The sequence below is a fragment of the Sarcophilus harrisii genome, chromosome 2 (genome assembly GCF_902635505.1).
Source record: "Sarcophilus harrisii chromosome 2, mSarHar1.11, whole genome shotgun sequence".
In the NCBI taxonomy this organism is placed as follows: Eukaryota; Metazoa; Chordata; class Mammalia; order Dasyuromorphia; family Dasyuridae; genus Sarcophilus; species Sarcophilus harrisii.
In genome coordinates, this window is record NC_045427.1 from 287032063 (window position 1) to 287054573 (window position 22511).

Below are 22511 nucleotides of genomic sequence, written 5' to 3' on the forward strand. Positions count from 1 at the left end.
AAATTTAAATGCATAAAATATAATAGATAGGAATACAAAGGAAACCAATTGTGTTTTAATGAAGTTATATTTGGGGGGGGGGGCAACTAGGTGGCACAAGGGATATAGCTTGTGTCCTAGAATCTACATAACCTGAATTCAAATGTGATCTCAGGCACTTGACATTTACTAACTTTGTGATCCTGGGAAAATTCCTTAACCCCTATTGCCTCACAAAGTTTTTTTTTTTTGTTTTGTTTTTTTTAAAGGCTCATGGCCCAAAGATTAATTTGCCATCTACTAATACTACTACTAATCTACAGATTAATAGAGGAAGCTTGTTTTTTTTTAAATTCAATCTCAGTTTTTTTGGTCTCTTTGATTTTTTTTTCCCAAAAAAAATCAAAAAGGAGGGGCAGCTAGTTGGTGCAGTGGATAGAGCACCAGCCCTGAAGTCAGGAGGACCTAAGTTCAAATCTGGTCTCAGATACTTAATACTTCCTAGCTGTGTGGCCCTGTGCAAGTCACTTAACCCCTAATTGCCTCAATAAAAAAAATCAAAATGGTAGAGAGATCAGGACATAATTCAGCTTTTCAATGAGAGAGGAAAAGAATTTAAATATACCCCCAAAAAATTAACAGATGAAATTAGAGACAGTTTATTTATTTTAAAAAATCAAAACACAATTTCCATATAATATTGACAGAAAAACTCATCTGTTAGTACTAGCAGACCCCAGATAGTTTGGAAAGTAGATAGAGCACCAGGCTTGAAGTCAAGAATGCCTGAGTTCAAATCTTGCTTCAGATACTAAGCCATATAAATCTGTAATCCAGTTATTTATCTGCCTCAGTTTTCCTTATCTGCAGAATGATGATAATAGTACCTATCCTACAGAGCTGTTGTGAGAACCAAATCAGTAATAAAGGGGTGGGGAAACAGTAAGATAGAGGTAGAGGAAAAGTATACAGGGTTGGATTGCTATCTGGCCCCCTGCTTCTACCAACCTGCTTCTACTAACCTATGTAAGCAGCCTTAATTATATTTTATGTTTCTGATTTTTCTAAATTCTAAGCCACTGTCAAAATTTTTCAAATGCAAAATATGATATATCATATCATACCTCGTCTTCCAAAAGTATACCTACAATCTGCTCCAGTGTAAATCTTTGTTTTGTTTTGCTTTGCTTTGTTTTTAACTTTACCCAGAATATTGCTCCTTAACAACTGGAAGAGAACAAAAATATTAATTACCCTTTTGCTTGTGGTTCTTTGATCCAGTTTTTGTTGTTGTTGTTCTTATTGAGGTTTTGGGGAAGGGGTTGGAATCATTGTAGAGATTGAAGGGTTGGAGAGTGGATTTCTTCATGAAAGAACATTGGCCCATTTTGAAAATCCCATGGCACCCTCCTACTGCTTTTGAAGGTCCATTAAGGTGCAGCCTCTGCCTTAACCAAGAAGGCAACCAAGAGTGTGTTCCAGGCTTTAATTATCTTCTGGACTATGTGATTTGCCACCTAGAGCTTTATTCTTGTGCATTCAGAGGACCCAGATTTAGAAAGGGTCTTTAAGGATCATTTGAAACAACCTCCTCATTTTCTAGACATGAGAAGTAATAAGGCTCAGCTAAGATTGAGCTGGGTTATTTGAACGCACTCAGAAGGACCATAGTCTACCAGTTAGAAAGAACCTATTCCCTTTAACACTTTAGAATTCTAAAGTTGGGGAGGGGGTAGTTAGGTTGGCTAGTATAGGCTTCTTAAAGTTTTTCCATTTGCAACCCTTTTTGCCCAAGAAATTATTACATGACTCCAGCTGTATAGGTAACAAATCAAACAGTTACTGATAATAAATCATAATTTTGTGACCCTCCACATTCAGTTATGAGACCCCATATGGGATCATGAACCACAGTTTAAGAAGCTGGGATTAGAGTGTCAGCCCTGGAATCAGAAGAATCTGAGTTCAAATGTAGCCTCAAAAACTTACTAGCTATGTGACCCTGGGCAAGCCACTTAACTTTGCCTCAGTTTTTCATCTTTAAAATGAGCTGGGAAAGAAATGACAAACCACTCTAGTATTTTTGCTTCAAGAAAAAGAGTTGGACATAACCGAAAACTCAGCAACAGCAAAAGCTGCTTTTTAAAAAAAACTTTATGTTCTAGTTTTCTAAAAAATTATATTTTCTTATTTCTCTTCCTCAGTTAATCTCTTCAAGATTCTTCTTCATGTTTCATTTTCATTCTTCCTTTCCATTGGGATCTTATATTTAGGCGGGGGAGGAAGGAAGGCAAGTTAACCTATTAATGCATTAAAAATTTTTTTATTAATTCCTTTTTGTAAAAAAGTAATTTCTAGATATATCTTAAATAGAATACTGCTTCCCTTCTTCCCACCTCCCCTTAAGAGGAGTTGAAGTAAAGCTATTCTTTAAGGATTAAGTGACCTTTTTGTCAGTTTTCCTGAGCCACTCATCTCTCCCCAAACCTTTCTAGTTCTAATTCTTAATAGACAGACTTGCTCTTTGAGAGACTAGCCTGCCTTCAGAATATTGCTTCAATAATCCTTTGATTTTGATTCATTTGTTTAGGCTTGCTAAAAAATTGGACTCTCCAAATAAATCCTTTCAGTAGGTGACTGCTCTAAACAATAATAAGAAAGTTCAAAGATAGTAACTCCAGTGTGCTCACTGTATGGAAGGAATAATAATAACTCACCTGCTTCCAGCACTGTGTCAACAAGTCAACAAGCATTTATTATGTGCCAAACACTGTGCTAACTGCCAGCGATACAATGACCTTTCTGTCAAAGAGTTTGCAATCTAATGAGGAAGACAACAAGCAAATAGCTGCTTGCAAACAAGATAACATACGGAATTACAAAACTCTTCATACCCATCATCAACTCAACCTAAATGTCACTTAAAATTTAGAAATTTACTATTTATAAACAATTAAGTTACAAATTAATAATGGAAATAGTTTAACTATTGGAGAAAATGCATTTATTCATTCAGCGTTCAACATATTTTGTGTCTAATTCTTACATACTTTTCTGTGGCTGTGTTCCTATTAAAGTGTAGGCTGCTTGAGGGAAAAATCTATTTTTGTCAGTTCCTAGTAAAATGTCTGGCACATGGTTGGTGTGGAGTAAATGTTTGTTAAATTAAAATTTAATGTGTGCTATAGGATAAAGCACTACAGATCTGTGGAGGATTAAAAAAAAAAAAAAAAAAAAAAAAGACAGAGTGCCTGCCCGTCCTGAGCATAGTCTATAGGAAAAGGACTTATTATATATAAAAATATGGTAATAACAGCCTAACTTCCATACCACCACCATTTAAGTTATTGGAAAAAAATGATTTTTCTTCGTCTGAACTATTGTGATTTCTTCTTTACTAAGTATTTTCAGTTCTACCTGACAAGAGAATTAATACCAGGTTCATTTTGAAGATTAGTAGCATATGGTTTTGTTGAACCATATTGCTTAAACTATTAGAGGCTTAGTAAAATCAAGCGACTTTAATTCATGCTAATGTATGATAATTTTGAACATCTTTACATGTAAATTTAGCTAAAACAAAAAAAAAATGCAGCATTTAAAATGCATCCCTTGTTGCACTTTAATGAATGATTTTTGAGGCGATAGTTATAAATTCAGCTTACAACTAGTTTGGGATGGCTGATTTCTCCTTTTGAGCATTTGGTATCCTGTAATGACAACCCCTGCAGTGGTGAGCCATCTCCAAGTAAATGCAGCTGGCTTGCACAATCATGAATGACTTTGCACTGAGTTATTAATAATTGAAGGAGCTTGTCTCTTCCTGCTGCGTCCCATATGTAATTTATGGCTTATAAGCCCATACTAAAATCTAGAGAAAAGTCAGTACTATTAAGTAGAAGTAGACTTTTATATGTTGTTTCCCTTTAATGAAGTTCTATCATTGCAAACATATTATTTTTGAAGCTTGAAATATTGTCATTAGAAATGGTGAGTTCCTACTTTAGTAATGACAATAATTCTCCTTCCCTGGCAGGTGAACTCTAAAGGCCGCAATTTCAATGTTTTCTTGACCTGTCCTTGAGTGTGGAGGCCTTTTGCTTTCCCATCTCTTCTTGCTCTGAGTTTCTTTATATATAAAATGAGAAAATTAGATCAAATAGATGATTTTCTAAGTCTCTTTGAACAAAGTTCTCCAATATGGTTCTATGCCTTTTAAATTTCAAACAAATAAAAAAAAACATATACCCCTTTAATACATTTACATGCAAAGTTTGGTACTTGTTCCAGGATGCTTAGTCAACACTAGGTAGAGTCTGGTCTTAACTATTCTGTAATCATACTTCCTTGGAGATCATCTACGTGAACCTCAATCTCAAAGCATGAATGAATATTCAGGGGGAACATATGAAGCATTTAAAAAGCCAAGAATAGCATGGCTCCTCTAGTTCCAAGTAGTGAAACTGTTTTTGTGCTTTTTTTTACAGAATTTTTTTTTCTTTTACTCTTTTAGTATTTAATTGACAAAGACCAGACAGTGAGTCAACAAATCATTTATTAAATACAGTTATCCTTTCCACATGGCATAAAAAATGAAATGGGAATTTGGGAGTTTTGTAGAAGCTGCAAGTGACACAGAAAAAATTTAGAAATTTAGAAATGTATAAAATATATATGTAATATTATCTAATATCAACATAATTTATCTTTTAATGCTGTAAATATACTCATATCTATGATAAGGTACTGTAAACACCCCATAAAAAAAAGAAAAAAATTCAGATTTCTTCTCTAGTACAAAGAGAGCGCTAAAATGTTTTATGGATTTTCCAGATCATTGGGGTCACTGTGCCTCTAATCCCATGATGTGGAAGAAAGGATAACTACCTATCAATCATGGATCAGGCACAATACTAGGTACTAAGGATACAGATATATATATAGTTAAAATCTGCTATTCTCAAGAACCTCAACTTATACCAGAGAAGAGAATTAGTAATAGATTCTTCCATTTTCATTTATCTTTAGTAAAACTATAGAAGTAGACTTCACAGCCTGCTTACACCTCACCTATCCAGTTTTGGCTACCTTGTTACACAGCCTGGAACCATGAAGAAGCATTCCCTCCCAAAAAAAAAGTGGGGGGAAGGAAGAGGTGAGACTCTAAGGAGCTGAAGTAGCTATCTCTGTCTGTGCACTAAAACCCACGTATTTGACTCATTAGAGGGATCCCTCCAGCCCTTCACAAAGCATGAACCTGTTCGCTCTTTGCACCGAGTTCTAACAAGCCCTGATTATCAGGTTTCTCAGTCCACAGCAGATTAGAAGTAGGATGGGAGCTGAGCTGCTTGAGGCACCCTTAGGGAAAACAGCAAGAAGTGACCTCAGAAACCTAACAGTGGAGGGAGAAAGCAAAACTATGAAAGAAGATACAAGAACTTAAAACAACAGCAACAATTTCCCCCTCTCCCCCCAAAAAAATGGCAACATTCTGGGACTGCTTGGTGCACAGTCAAAAGTTCAGTGATTTCCTGAGGTGGTCACTGTGACAGTTCTGTGGCAGCAAGATCTGGGCCTGTGATTACATTGGCACTGATAATCAGCGGCAAAAAAACTCCCTTTAATCATATCAGCAACTGAACTCAGAATTATAGTCTTGGAGAATGAATGTCCTGGGCCACCAAAAAGCTTCAGTGAATTGTCCAGGCTCAGAATATGTCTTAGACACAGTATCTGAACGCAGGGGCTTCCTAACTCTGAGAACAGTACTCTTGTCTCATTATGAAAACACAATGTAATTATTTATACTTATAATGATGGCCTGGAGATAAAGTATACTTGTTTGTTTGTGGTAGCTCAGTATCTTTTTAATCGGCCCTTATTTTAGCACAAACTTAGATGTATAACCACAGGATGAAGGGAAGAGTTTCCTTATGGGAACAGTATTGATTTTAGAGTCAAATGGCCAACTTGGGTGCAACTTGAACTCAGATGTTTTTATGAACTCTTTGAAGACAGATTGTCTTTTGACTCTTTTTGTATTCTCAGTGCTTAGCACAGTGCCTGACACATAGTAATACTTGTTTGCTTTTTGTTTTTAATTTTTTTTAACTTAAGGAATAAAGCAAACATTTCCATAACATATGATAAAAAGATGCCCTGTGTATCTTCACAGGGCACAGTCACAAATCCAATTATATGTAACTTGCTATTCCTTTTAAATACGCAACAAAGTTTTCATATAAATTTCCTTCCCCCACCCCTTTTTTCTTCCCTTTTCCCCAGATGGTGACCATTAGACACAAATAGATATGTAAAATTCTTCTATCCGTACTTCTATTTACCAGTTCTTTGCTTGGATACAGATAGCATCTTTCTTCATATGTCCTTTATAGTTAACGTGGGTATTTACAATAGTCAAAATGATTATTCTTCCCTCCCCCCTTCAATAGCATTTTATTTTTCCAAACATACATAAAGATAGTTTCAGAGTTAATTTTTTTTAATTTGTTTGGGTTTTTTTTCTTTTTTGCTTAGACAATTAGACAAGCAAAAAGACTAATTTTGCTTAGATTTAGGGATTAAGTTAATTGTCCAGGATCACAAAGCTAGGAAGTATAAAGCATTTGAGTCTGGATTTGAACTCAGGTCTTCTTGACTTCAGGGCTGGTGCTCTATCCTCTATGCCATCTAGCTGCCTCACTGAACCAGTTAGTTCCCCCTTCAGAATTCATTTTTGTAAGATTTTGTGTTCCAAATTTTTTCTCTTTCCCTCTCCCCTTCCCAAGGTAGCTAACAATCCTTTTAAACATATTTCCATATTCCATATTTTTCATATTGTATGAGAAAAATCAGACCAAAAAGGGGGGAAAGTACATGACAAAGAAAAAGCAAAGATAAAAATACTATGTTTTGAACCACCTTCAGTTTCCATAGTTCTCTCTAGAAATGGATGGCACTTTCTATCCCAAATTCCATTGCCATTGTCTTGAATCACCCCTATTGCTAAGAAGAGCCGAGTCCATCACAGTTGATCATCATATAATCTTGTTACTGTGTACAATATTTTCTTGCTTCTACTTGCTTCATTCAGCATCGGTTCATGTCTCTCCAGGCTTTTCTGAAATCTTCCTGCTGAATATTTCTTATAGAATAATAATATTCCATTACATCCATATACCATAATTTATTCAGCCATTCTCCAACTGATGGGTATCCACTTAATTTCTAGTTCCTTGCCACCACAAAAAGGGCTGCTACAAACCTTTTTGTACATGAGAATTCTTCTCCCTCTTTTATGATCTCTTTGGGCTCCTGCTGAATCAAAGGTCCAAAGCTATTCTTAAAATCATATTGCTGTTACTATATACAATGTTCTCTTGGTAATCAACTATGTCATTTTGGACAAATAACTTAAATTCTTTGCAATTTCCTAATCTATAAAAATAGGGCTGCTGAGCTAAGAGTCTTCTAAGGTCCCTTCTCTGGTCCTGTGAGCTGTGAGCCTCAGTTTCCTTATCTGTTAAGAACATTAGAACAAGATGACTTTTAATGACCTTTTAACTCTTTCCCTTGCTGTTCCTGTGTGGTTTCCTTTCCCTACTCATCTCTATTTCTCTTAAACCTGGGCAGTGGGAATGATAGAAAGAGGGAGTACATGGTTAGCATTAAGACCTAGGGAATCGAACCCACCATCACCAAGGTCAGTAATACCTGATGGAGCATTCAGATGTACCTCTTGGTTCATGATGAAAATCTTAAGGTCATTTAGTCCAGTAATGTCGAATGTAGATGGAACTGGGGACCACTAATCCACACATAAGGATCCCTAAAGGCTGCGTGTTGATTTGGTTTTAAAATGTGTTTTTATCTATGTTTTAATCTTATTTTGTTAAATGTTTCCCTCTTACATTTTTACATCTGGTCACTCTCCCATACTGTATTTGACCCCTCTCATCTCCGTTAGTCCTTTCATTTTACACCTGAAAAAAATCAGTCTTTACACAAAGTCATTAGTCACTATATGAATGTCAGTGACTGCTACTACTAGTGTTACCACTCCCACTCCCATTGCTACTACTGCTACTGCTGCTGCTGCTGCTGCTACTACTACTACTACTACTACTACTGTCACTATTATTATTATTTCCCCAAGGTTATGCAACTAATAAATATTAAAAGTTCTGATGCCAGAAGTTCTGATGTTCTCTTTCCACTCTTTCTCTGCCTTTCTGTTTCTCTTTTATCCGTCTCCCCCTCTGCCTCTGTCTCTCTTCCTTCCCCTGTATATCTTACCCCCTTGTCTGTTTATCTCTTCCCCATCTCTGTCTCTGTCTTCCCTCTCCACTGTCTTTCATTATCTGTCTCTCCTTCTCTCTTTTTCTATCTCTCTACTTGTCTCTTTCCCATCTGTCTCTGTCTATCTCCTCTTCCCTCTCCCTGCTTGTCCCCCATCTCCCCATTCCTCAAGTATTCTGGGTGCCTGAGATTTTGCCACACTTAGTTTTAGAAGATAGGGAAGGGGAATTATACATTATAGCAGGCTTTCTATCATCACATTAAAATTTTAGAAGTTTTGGAATTTTGAGGGAAGAAGGAGTAATCAAATTCCATTTATCTCAGAAATATAATCCCAAAAAGCACATTTCCCCAGTGATGGCTGAGTCACTGAGATGACTGTCACTTAAAATTAAAAATTCACATGTTTCAAGGTTCTTTTTCACACTCATGAGTGTTTGGGGTCAACACAAATTTGGAAGAGGAAAGGCATTCTCTTGTCTAAACCACTGAAGTTTTATTAAGTCAGTACCATCTAGGGTCAGTGAATTAGGGTGGTTCCACTGCTGACCCAGAGTATTCAGGGAACATCTGCTTTTTGTTCAGTTTTGTACAGTATGTTCCCTTTTATCCAGCATCCAAATATCTCCAAAGCCCAAGTAACTAGAATTTTTCCCGTAGGACTGTGGAGTGATAATTAATATTCATCATGATGACCCTGAGGCAAGATCCCGATGTCCCTTCTGAATATTTGAAGATTAAATTACATTTGTTAGGATTTTGTATTAATTACATTCTAATTTGTTGGAAGTTGGTGTTGTGGGCACAGAAATGCCCTCTTACCCAAAAATAGTCATTTAACCAGAATTCCTTTTTCCCCAACCATAAAATAATTTCATCCTATGATCATGCCACAAGGGCTAACAGAAGTGTTGACTGATAAAAGAAGATGATGATGATGATGATGGAACAATTCCTTTCCGTAGCCCTTCATGAAAGAAGTCCCACCTATTACTGGGATTCCCTCAAGAATCACTCATTCATTAAAGTATCAAGCAAGAGTTTCCTGGATTCCAGGCACTTATTAGTCTCTGGACATAAGAGAGAAATGAAATATCTACTGCATTTAATGAGTATATAGTCTCTGTAGGGAAACAATATGCATACATAAAAGTTTGTAGAAAACATAGTAAACAGGTAGTAATATTGGAGTTTTGATACTAATTGTGAGGAGGTAGCATCCTTTAAAAGCCTCCTTTAGAAGGTGCCATTTGAACGTGGATTTGAAGGAAGATAAGGATTCTAAGAGGTGATAATGTGGAAAGAGGCAGGGTGCATTCCAAGCACAGAACACGGCTTGTTCAAAATCACAGAGGTGGAAAATGGCACATTAAAAAATAATAAGTAACTTTTGTTTTGATTGGAATATAAAGTCCAGGAGGTAGAGGAAGAGAAGAGAACAAGCCTTTGTTAAGCACCTACTATGTGCCAGGCACTTTTTTAAGCATTTTAAAAAATATCTCATTTGATCCTTACAATAATCCTGAGAGGTAGATGGTGAGGGGGTGCTAAAAGATTAAGTAAAGTATAAGCATTGCGGAAAGATATTTGGAGATAGATTACAAAGCTTTATGAGCACCAAATAAAGAAGCTTCTATTTTATTCCAGATAAGGAGCCACTGTAATTTTTTTTTTTTAAATCAGGCCAGTCATGTCATCATAATTGTGTTTTCAGAATATCCCTTTGATAACTCAGTAGAGAACAAATTATAGAGAGGAGAGACTTGAATTTACTCATACTTCAATTGCTAAATGTTGTCATTTCTACCTCCACAACATCTCTCCCCTCCACCCTTTTTTTCCTATTCACACAGCTACCAACCTCCCTCAAACTTTTGTCACCTCTGTACTATTGTATTCGCCTTTAATTGGTGTCCCCTTTCCAATTCATCCTTCATAAAATTGCCAATATTTTCCCTAACATTCAGTCAGATTGCGCCATTTTGCAGTACACTTTCCACTCTCAGTACATTTCAGTGGGTTCTGTCTCACCTCCAGGATCAAATATAAACTCTGTCATTTAAAGCCATTTACAATCTTGTCCCAAGCTACCTTCCCAATTGCCATATTGTATATTATTATATATACACCACAGTTAGAGGGTATTGTATAATATTATATTGTACATACCATACACATTTATGTACCGGGTATGAATATTGTATGTATAAAATACATGTACCATATATGTGTGTGTATAGTAAAACATTGTATATTATACACATACACCACAGTGCAATGAGACAATCTTGCCTATCCCTCACAGAAGGTATTCTCCCACCTCTCTGTCTTTGCTTTGGTTATTTCTTCAAACTTGGAATGCACTTACTCTTCACCTTTGACTCTCAGGAGTCCTTGTTCCATTCAAGACTTAGCACCAGTGCCACCTTCTTCTACATGATCACCACAGACTACTACTAGAATTTTCCCCCGAAATTATTTCGTATATATTTTTTCTATATCTCTGTATAGGAATGTGTTGTTTTTATGGTTAGACTTTAAAGATAGTTGAAGAGAGAACGTCTTTACTTTAATCGTTACACTAACCTGTCACATAGTAAATAATACCTAACTTTCTGTTGTTTGATTATTAAGAGGCTGTAGCCGATGATAATAATGAAAAGCCTGACTTATGGATGTGGTCATGTTAGTAGAGAGAAAGGAAATGGATGTCAGAAATGCTATGGAGTCATAATTGACAAACCGTGGCAATCTAATTGAAATAGTGAGGAGAGGGTCAGCTAGGTGGTACAGTGGATAGAGCCCCAGCCCTGAAGTCAGGAGGACCTGAGTCCAAATCTGGCCTCAGATACTTAACACTTCCTAGCTGTGTGACCCTGGGCAAGTCACCTAGCCCTAATTGCCTCAGGGGAGGGGGTAATGAGGAGAGGGCTATTCAGGAACAGTGAGAAACTGAAAATGATTTTAAAAATTATGGACTTAGATTCCTCAAAGTATGGTAGTTTTATTAGCAGAAATAGGGACACTAGGAAGAGAGGGATATGTTTTTTTGGGGAAAAATAATGAGTTTTGTTTTAATCATGATAGAGTTTGAGGTAAATATGAAATACTCACTGAGAAATGTCTGTGAAGCAGTTAATGATTTGGGACTAGAATTCAAGAGAAAGACTAGGGCTAGATACATAGATCATCAATTAGATAGATCATTAGAATCAGGAAGGTATCTTAGCAATTGTATGTATCAGGTCAGCAACTATGGCCTTCAAATCACCTCGAATCCATCACCTGTTTTTATACAACTCATGAGTTTAGAATGGTTTCTAATTCCTTGATCTATTAGAAATTACTGCCCCTGTTAATAAAGATGAAGAAAATGTTCCCTAGGTCATTTGTTAACCTAATGTCTAACTTCTAGGGATCAGGTAGGAGAGAAGTCAACCACCCTCCACTCCATCCCTAGCCTTATGTTTAATCTCTTGACCAAAAAAACAAAAACAAAAAAACCAACCAAAATCACCATAACTATTTTTCCCTTTGTGGATAATTGCCCTAGGAAAAGAATCTAATTCCTCAAGTGTCCACCCCAACATCAGATGCTTTCTGATTCCATAATCTTTGCTGATTCATGAAATTGAACAACCACCGCCTGATTTATCAAAACTTAAGATAATAAATTGAGCTTTCACTACTGTCAGAAGTATTATTTTGATTCTTTGATTAATTACACTGAATGAAAATATCATTAATAGAAGAATGAGTTACTGAGGCATTGGATATTGGCAACTATTTTTTCACACCAGCTCTACTTCCTCCCATAGGATTTCTGATGTTCTTTCCAGTATAGCACTGCCAAGTTATGAGTTTGACATTTCTGAGGTGAAATTGTTTATCTGTAGTCAAAAGCAAAATTGTTTGATTTTTTTTGTTGTCGTTCCTGCCTCTATTTTGATGCTATACCTTTTCTCTTTTCTTCAGGAATGGTGTGACCAGTTGTCGGATGAGGACAGAAAGTGAGCAGTCCTGTGGCTCTCCAGTTGTTAGTGGTGACCCAAAGGAAGATCACAATTATAGTAGTGCCAAATCTTCCAATCCCAGGAGCACCTCCCCAGCCAGTGACTCCATTTCTTCTTCTTCTGCTGATGACCATTATGAGTTTGCTACAAAGGGCAGCCGTGAGGGCAGTGAGATTAGCTTCCAGAGCCATGAGAGCCATAGTGAAACTGAAGAGGATGACAGGAAGCATAACAGAAAGGAGACCAAGGATTCTTTAGCTGACAGTGGGTATGCGTCCCAGCACAAGAAAAGGCAGCATTTATCCAAGGTGAGGAAAGTCCCTAGTGATACACTGCCCCTTAAAAAGCGACGCACGGAGAAGCCCCCAGAGAGTGATGATGAGGAGATGAAGGAAGCAGCTGGATCTCTCTTACACTTAGCAGGAATCCGATCCTGCTTGAATAACATCACCAATCGGACGGCAAAGGGACAGAAAGAGCAAAAGGAAACCACAAAAAATTAAAACAAATCACTGATTTGTTTTGAACTTACTAAAAAAATTTTTTTGTTTCAGCACGTCAGGAGAATTCTAATGATTTGTGGCAATATCAACAATTTTTTTTTTCCCTTTTGGTTTGGTTTAGGGTTTTTTTTTTTATTTTTGTTTTTTTTTTTTTTTGGACCCTTAAAATTTTTTATTTTTAAAGGAGATTGAAGCCATAGAACTCATACTGACACTCAGCTGTTTTACAAAAGCTTTTCATTATCTGAAGACAAAACCATAAAAGCCAAAATTTACATTGCTTTCTCCAGCTTGTCAGAAGTACATGGTTGAATATGCTGTGACACCCGCTTTAATGCAATGGAAGTACAATTTGGCATCAGTTATTCCTTGGCTCCTAGAGGAGATGTGCACAAATCAGTCATTGGTTAGGCCCAACCCCTAGGATTAAGAAATTAAAATGATCACATGATTGGGTTAATGAATTGAATGTGAATAAGGAGATTTGGGGAAAGCAGGAAACCCTTCCGTCTTGACAGAATCAAGAACCTGCCAGTGGCACTATGGTTTCCAGTGATACCGTTGCAAGTCTGGAGTTGCCACATGTCAGGCACAGTTGTTTTCTGCTTTTACATACCCTTGTGGCTTGAAAATATAAAGACTGATGCCTTTTAAGTGGTGGAAACTGAATTGTGTATGTGATGAGTTTCAGTGAATGATGAGAAGAAATAGGGCAAATTGTTAGAGATTTTGCTAATCATTGAATTCTGTATTCTGTAGTAGATTCAGAAGCCATAAACCCGAAGATTGGCACTGCATACAAAAAATAACAATAATGCAGAGAACAAGCTATGTCTTCTTAACTGCCTGAGTGAAAAGCAATCAAGTCTAAGAAATTACAGTAGATATTAAGGAAAGAAATAATGATACAGATGTTTTTCTGTGGATCAAAAATATTTGATCTAGTTTAAAAAAAATTAGAAGCTACAAAACCTGCCATTAGTATTATGATGTGTTAAAAAAATTTTTTTTTGTTTTCAAGGCATATTGGTGGACAAGAAAATAAAATCTACCAAAAAAGAGCTCCTAAGCTGCCCTCAAAATGGAGTTTGCAGTTAATGTCAGTCAGGATTCATCTGTGCAAAAATCATTGATTTCCAGATTCACCCAGTGTAGCCAGCAAGAATATCTGATCCACAGTGCATGGATTCCTTTGAGGAAAACAAAACAAGAAATCACAAAAAAAAAAAAAAAAAACACAAAAAAAATACACAAAAAAAAACAAAACTTTTTTTTATTCAAAAATAACAAAGTTCTTGTAAGGTAAATAATGTATTTAGCATGAAGCATGAATTATTTTCATATAAATATAGAAAATAGAGAAAAGGCTATGCCTCTAATTTTTAAGCCTTTAGGCTTAGAAGTTTTTTGTTTTTTTTGTTCTGGTTGGGTTTTGTTTTTGTTTTTTGTTTTTTTTTTTGTTTTTTTTTTTGTTGTTGTTGTTGTTGATTTTTTTTTTGTTTGTTTTGTTTTATTTTTGGTTTTTTGAAGCAGGTGTTTAAGGTTTAACCTTCTTCAGGGACAAACACTGACTGTTGGGGAATTTACTCTGCAATATATATAAATATATATATAAATATATAAATAAACTCCACGCTCTGGTAGGGCTTGGATGGTTGAACTATACTGCCTTGTCTGAACATTCAGCCCCTTCTCCCCCCACCCTGACTTCTCTGTTTTAAAAAGTGTGTCCTTTCTCTTTGTCTGTACATGTCTAACATGACGCAATAATTTGAGGGCAAATTTAGTAGTGAGTGTATATGATAGAATCAAGAGAATAATGGGAAGCTGAAACTGAGAAAATCATGATGATTTGGTTCTAGGATAGATGGCAGTGAATAATTATGCAAATTTGCCCCTAAGGAGGAAGAAGAAATTGCTAACAGGCCTTATCTGATAGTGGTGTGAAATACGGTACAATGTTCAGGAGACAGGGACACAGGTGGTAGAAATGCAATTCCCAGGACATTTTACAATAACTATAGAATTTAAAAAGAGGCAAGAAGAAGCCCCTGATCTCCACGTCCTCAGCATTCTAGAATATTGTTCTAAAATTATCTGAATTATGAGGATATACTGCAACAGAACAACCTAGTGAAAAATAGAAACCTCTTTTATGTGTCATTTATTTTTAAAAAATGCAAATATGCTTATTTGAGCTTGGGTTTTTCCTCCTTTTCAAAAAACTTTGAAAAGCTAACAGAAAGATCTGATAGTTTTTCCGTTACCTCCCCTTCTAATTACTGAAATTAGAACCAACCAATTACTGTCCAATACAGAATGGCTTGGGAGGTGATTTTGATTAAGAAATGAAAGGTTTGTGTAAGGGGTTCAAATCCATCTGTGGGTATTTGGTGAGGGAATGTAGGTCTTTAAATCAAAGGGTGAAGACCAATTGGCCTATACCACAGAGTTGTTTTCCTCTGATTCAGTGAAGGGGAACTCTTAGTTTTATAAATATATCACAAGTAGAGCCACTTAATTGAGCCTGAATTCATCTTTTGCCAATACAGCAGCATTACTCAGGCAAGATTCTGTCACTGACTGAAGCACGAGTGTTTTGTTTTTTTTTTTCCTATCTGGTAAATGGGGACAGAAATGGAGGCAATCTGTTCTCTCAGGTTCACCTAAGTTCCCTTGCACCATAGTCACCCAAAGGCAGATTGAATCTGAGTTCTCCTTTCTCATTGTTTTAAGCCCCGCAATCCCTACAGATTAATAGAAAAGATTATCCACTCCAGCTTCTCTCTATAAAATTGTATTTATTCCATATTCTGCAGAACACATTCAAGCCTGATTTTGGCAAGGTATTGTTAATTCCAGTTAATACATATAAACAGTTTCTGATAATTTCTCTTTTAAATGAGCAAAGACTTTTTAGAAAACCATAAAATATTTCATGTAATTTCTTATCTCGATCCTTTTGTGTTCTTTACTCTTGAACCACTTTTTTGCTTAAATACCTCAATCAGCAACTTTCCAAGTGTCATTTTCCCCCAAGTCTCACTTTGTTGGGGGCAATTTTGGTAGGGGCTCTTTTTCCTTTTTATTTTGAACATTACACATTGTGCACAACCAAAACAATGAGTCAGTACAGAATCACAGGATCTGAATTGGAAAGGACCTCTGAGGGTATCCTGTCCAATCCATGCCAGACCAAGAGTCTCCTCTGTAACAAAACTGAAACTAGGTCATGCAGTTTTTCCATGAAGACCACTTCTTTAGTGGTACCTACTATCTCTTGAAAAAGCCCTTTCAATAGTAGCTGTAATTATAAGGAAGGTTTTCCTTCCAACAATCTGAAATGTGTGTGTCTCCTACTTCCCTTTGCCCCTTCTTCTGTTCTCTGTAGCCAAATTTAATCTGTTTTCTGTTTCCCTCTGATTCTCTTTCCCCTAGTTCCATCCCAGTGATCCGAATATGGCATCATCTTCAAGGCCCTTCACTACCCGTCATCCTTTTCTGAATACTTTCCCCTCCTATTCATGTTCTTAAAATGTGGCACTCCAAACTGAGCACAAATTCTGCAGATGGGGTCTGACCAGGGCAAAATGCACTGGATTTCTCCTTTCCCTTGTCCTGTATACTATACTTTTCTAAATGTAGCACATGATATCAATTTCCCCCACCCTACCCCCTGTAATATCCCTCTATTCATTTATGTAACTTGCCATCTCCTTCATTCCCTAAATCTTTTTCAGATTTACTGCTGCCTCACCACACCTGACCTATTTGGAACCTTGGAGGTTAATTTTCTGAAGCCATCTTAAGACTTTATTTACATATTTCCTTAGTAAATTTCATCTTGTTATTTTGATTCTATGCTCTAGCCTTTTAGGATCTCTTGTGCTCCTGATTTTGCTGCCCACTGTGTTGGCCAACCCCCTGAGCTTTGTTTTGCAGTTAGTCTGCAAGTTGGTCAGTATTGCATCTAAAACTTTTGGCCAAGTCACTATGGTGAATTGCCCCTTAAGATGCTCTAGTAGACACCTCCTTCCAAAATGTCATCTGATTATTAATTACTATTCTTTGGACCTAATCTGTTTCTAATGTACCTGACTTCACTGTAGTTTAGACATCATCTGCCCATCTTTTTCACATTACTAGAATGAGAAGACACTATTCCAAACTTCATTAATATCTAGGTAATCTTTATTTACCATATTCCCAGGACCTACCAATCTGCACTTTTAGCATAGATAAGAGTCATTTGGCTAGGGCCAAAAGATATGCATGGAACACTCTATGAAAATCATTGCAAAATTGTCCTTGAACCCCATGCTTTCTTACTCTTACTAGTAGCTCTTAGGGCCAACTCTTCCAAAAAGTAATTGAATTTAACCATATATATATATATATATATAAATGAACAGGGGTATTGGGGTTAGGGGGGAGAAGGGAGCAGCAAGTGCTATTTATAATGTACCTCATCTAAGGACAGGATGGTCAGTGCCTTTGAAGGCAAAGGGATAGGAGTCATGCAGTGGGGAAAAAAAATTTAAGCAAAGCCCTATTTGTGAAAGAATATTTTGCATAAACTTAATCCACTTGAGGTCTAAAAATTCCCTTCCAAAGGTTTGATCATTCAAATTCCAATACCCATTTATTTATTAGCTTATCCTAATAACCTTCCCTACTTATTGTTAGGAAGTGTTTCTCATTCTGTTTTCATAATTGGTCTTTTGGACCATGGTAGCTCCAGTGATTAAATTATATTTCAATAGCATTTAAAGCTACCTTAAGTGGCCTAGAGCATATTTGTGTTCTGTAACCTGAAAAAACATATTATTGGCTCTAACACATTTAAGAAATTATCTTTAGATAATCTTTTTTTTCTTAAATGCTGTACATGTAGACAGTTTTAAAAATTCTGTTCATTGTAATTTAATCTTTCCTCAATATTCAGAAAGGGAATTGCATTAATTCTCCTTCTGCCCTATTCATAGTGTTTCATAAACTCTCCTTCCCTATCCCCAACAGTTTTTTTTTTTTTTATTTCCAGGAGTTCCTTGGTATGGTTATATAGGAAGTTACCAAACCTTTACTGCAATGGTGTCCCCTCTTCTCCCTCTCCTCCCCCCCCCAAAAAAAAAAAAAACAGCTAAGCAAGCTATGAAAGATTTTTGAACTGATTCAATTATGGTAATTTTTTTTAAAGGTCTTTGGAAAGCTACATAAGCACGAAAGAGATCTGTAACTGGCCTGGATTGAAAATCCTTTACCTTTTCTAACACAAATTCAGGTTATTTGGGACTAGCGTAGTCGGCATGCCTTGAATGGGATTCAGGAAACACTGAGATACAAAACAGGAGCTTCTAGAAAGGAAATCCTTTTGATGGCTTCTCTCACTTCATGCCCTCTTCTCCTTCCCCCTGCCCCCCAAGTCCTGCTATACACAAGGACTAATCAGTGTCCGAGTGATGTCAAACATATGCCTGAAAAATGAAGTATATGTTATTCCCCCATTGTATTCATGGGCCTTCAGCCACTCACTGAAAGGACTGAATAGAAAGGTAACCAGAAGTTACAAGTGATCTGATGAGAAGAATTTAGCATATGGGATTGGATTAAATATGTGTTGTTTTCATTTTTTTTTTAAACCCACCTCACCTCATTCAGAATGGGAATGGTTTCTTTGTGGTGGATCACAGATGCCCAGATATTACAATTTTTGTGTGTATGTGTGTGAACGAGTAATTTGTGTAATAATCTAGGTTTTCCACCAAAAGACCCTTTGGACCACATGCATCCTTCTCTTGACCATGCCCGCATTATCAGTGTTGACTGTTAAATCCTCAGTATCATAGTTCACAGCCCTCCAGTTATCTATCAAACACTGTTATGCACATAATCCAGCACTGTGATCTAATTTAAATAATACTTTTTTATTATTTATACTACTATAGATGATAGACATCAACACTTTTTTGCTATATAACCTAAGTGATAACCCTCTCTTAGTTACTTGCCAAACTCTGAAATGTTTGGTTTCTATCGCAGTTAGCACAGCTACAACAATGTCGTAACAATGTCTTTTTTTCCTTTGTAACGTGTGAATCAAAAGTATATACATTGTGTGTGTGGTTTCTGTTTCAAGATGGAGTTTTACAAAGGATTTACACACAACATTTGATGTTCTGTATACTTTTGTGAATCCGTCTGTCAATCCCCTCTTACTTGGAGTTAAACACCCACCAAAGTTGGTGGTTCTTTCCCTTTTTTCCCTCTTTTTTTCTATTCTTCCCTCATACTGGTTTATTCTTGAATTAAGCACAGACTTGTCAACTGGGTTGCTTTAACATTAATACTATACTCAACATTGAGATTCTTCCATGTTTTGACAAAAAAGTGCTAATTTCATTGACCAAAAATTAAGGGAAGGATAAAGGAAAACAGAATAAAGAAAAACAAAACAATTCTTTAAAGTCCAAATCTGATGTGTCTATGGTGCTGCATCATTGTTGTTGCACATTTGAAAATCAGAGATGTTACGATCACTTCTGACTTAACCGTGTTAATAAGTAGCCTTCCTCGTTGTTGTTGTCTTTGTGATCATTGAAACCAAGACTATTTATTTGGAAAGATATGGACAGTGTTGTATTTCCCCCTCTGCCCCCACTGTATTGCATTTGCAACAGGTGCAGAATGGCTTTGTCTACCTTTTGCAAAGTAATTGATATTCCATATTGGATTCACAAAGACTTCAATATGGTTGAGCTATCATACCTAGCAATCATATTTCATCCTTTTTTATTATTGTGGCCTAAAATCCCCAATCCCTTCCTATAGATTGAAACTGAGCTCACTTTTAGTTATTTAAACCTGGAATATTTCTCTAGTATGTATGTGAAGGCCATTTATTTAAAGTCATATTGTTTGGCATTCTGTAACCAATTTCACATCTGTGTCATTCACACTCACTACTTTTAACTGCCATGGTAAAAATATGGAAGGGAAAAAAGTATTTGTGTGTCCAGAAAATATTATACACCTGTACTTTTTTCTACTCTGATTCTGTAAGACTTCTGAGTTTGGTTGTTGTCTTAACAAAGAAGGGGAGAAAATGATAAAGCAAACAAAAGACTGAGAGGTTTAGGATCGATGCTTAGGGGTCAGTTGATTTTCACTGGCCAATAACCTTATCTGGCCAAATTAATTTCAGTTGAGAAGTAACTTTTCAAAAGCCAATTTTTTTTCTTGTATTTGCTGTATGAAACTGCCAATATCATGAATAGAAAAGGAGAAACACAATGGAGGAATAAAAAATAATGTTAAGTTGTATTTTTTTGTTATCTAAGTGAGCAGTCTGAAGGCAAGAGCAAGCAGCTGAACTTTAGGGAATGAGATGGTGTTGATTTAGAGGCATACATACCTGCATTTTACATTTTCTTGATGTGTAATCATATTGCCAAAGACAAACTATTTCATCAATTATTGTAAATAACACTTTTCCCCAAACCTACCATAAAGTTTCTGTGATGTATTGTCTTCCAGTTGCAATAAAAATTACTGAGTTGCATCAATTGAAGAAAAAAAATAGTGGTATTGTGTGTACTGACTCTCAATATGTAAATGTTGAGCAGTAAAATAATTTATATTTCTTACCTGCTTTAGGGCGTTTGCTTGTTTTTGTAGTCCAGCTTTAGCGCCTGAACCATCCACATGATATCCAATCCATGCCATGCTTTTCCTAATTTGATGGAATATAATTTTCCTCTCAAGAAGCCTTCCATTTACTTTTCAGATAAACCAACTGAGGTCATCAGTAAGCAACCTAAAGCAACATGTACATGAGGCTTATTGTGTCCTCAGACTTCAGCCCACCGGTACTCTGCTTACTATCAAATTTCCCCATCACTGCAGTAGCTCACTGTAAATATTGGATAAGATGAAAAGTCAAAAGAGATTGATTATTCATGCAGAATTTTCCCAGTCTACTTAGGTTTCTAAGACTATATGAGATCATAGGATAGGAATATAGAAATTTCATCTACACAGATTTAATGCACTGCCTATTATCACTAAAATATTACCCAGTCCAGGGACTAATAGTGTGTAGGAATAAAGGGAATGAATGTCAGAATGACAAGTTATAAGGGATCTAATTACTGTATGGCAGTGAGGGTTAGCTGTTTTCTCCCCCTCGAGTTTTCTTAAATGCACCATGTGTCACTACTTTCAAATCCAAGACGACATTGTGAAGCAACACAATTGATTTTATCCCAGATGCTAGGAAACAGGCCAAGATCATCCAAAGCCACTCTAATGAGTAAGTAGTTGGAATATACATATACATATATATATGTATGTATATATACACACACACATACACATAAAATCTCTCCCTCAACCCTTAATCCCTTTCTATTGGTCAGAAAGGAATTTCAAACAAATATTATTTTTGCTGAACCCCTTAGTGTAAGGAAAAGGGTATAGGATATGAGGTGATATCCTGTTACAGTAGGAGTTCTTAACCTAGGGCCTATAAATTTGTTTAATAATAATTTTGTTTAATATTTGACTTTATTTTAATATAATTGGCTGCCTTTGCAAGTCTATTTTATGCATTTGAAAATAGCTTGATAAGGAATCCAGAAGTTTCACCAGACTGTGAAAGGAAGGGTAAGACCTCCTTACCCCAGCTTTAAGATCTTTATTCATAGGGCAGACAAGCTATGAAAACATGAAAAGTTAAATAGTAGTGAAAGTATTTTTTTGAACATTCCAAAACAATGGGACAAGAGTTCCTGATGAATTGCCAGATTAATTGTGTAGAGTAATGAGGCCGTTTTCTTGTGAGGCTCTTGAGGGGCTCTGAAAATGGTTCCAAAGAGGGCTTCTGAAAATGCTCTGAATGACTATTGGAATAAATATGCCACCATCTAAGGCAGTTACTTGGGAAGATGACACTCATTTGAATGGTAAAATTGTAGTGTATTTAAAAATTCAATTTTGGATGGCTGCCCAGTTTGGGTATTTAAGCAATTTACAAATTTTCTTCCTTTTGGTTAATTTAGACATGAGGTTTCCCCATTCCTAGCTTTATGGTCATTGTGTATATATCTCATCTACTTCAGAGGTCTTCTGGCCTTCTGCTTTTCTCAATTTCTGTCTCTGTTAACAAATAACACATCTGTGTCCCCACAAGCCCCAGAGAGTAAAAAAAAAAAAAGGAAAACAATGAAAAATCAAAATATCACTAGATCTGTGACTTCATTGGTGTGTTCACTCCAACAAAGCACATTGCACGCAATGTCGGCACATCCTTGCCACTGTTTATGTACCATAGGGAGCCCCATTAATATAGTGAATGTTTTTCTGGAGATGTGAAAGAAATGTATACCAGTGGATCACATAGGCTTTTTTTTTTTTTAAGTGAGTTGCCCAGAGTCACATAGCTACTAAGTAAGACTTTGGAATTCATATCTCCCTCACTCTAGGGAAAATATTCTATTCACTGCTCCACCTAGCTGTTTCCCAAAAAAAACTTAGTAAAAAGGAAAGAAAGTTTTCATTTTGTTCAAGTTTGACACTACTCCCCCTCTTCCTTTTAAAATAAATTTGTTATTTAATTTATGGGGTGCCTTTGTGGGAAGGAAAGTTGTACCACAGAAAATTTAGTGATGTCAAAAAAGATATCAAAATTTTATTTTTTAAAAATGACAAGAAATGCACATGG

At 36.2% G+C, this 22511-nt stretch overlaps 1 protein-coding gene across 15 annotated transcripts in view; it reads left to right on the top strand.

Moving 5' to 3' along the window:
- The window catches only part of FOXN3 (forkhead box N3), a 493255-nt gene extending 472884 nt beyond the window's left edge, over window positions 1-20371 (top strand). For 13 of the 15 annotated variants that reach the window (XM_023501551.2, XM_023501557.2, XM_031952371.1 and 10 more), the window contains one exon: window positions 12253-12793. In XM_023501551.2, the coding sequence (XP_023357319.1) occupies window positions 12253-12793 (541 nt within the window). Of the gene's footprint in view, window positions 1-12252 lie in introns of all 15 variants that reach the window. The other 2 variants (XM_031952377.1, XM_023501563.2) reach the window with 1 other exon arrangement.
- Window positions 20372-22511: the final 2140 nt, after the last annotated feature.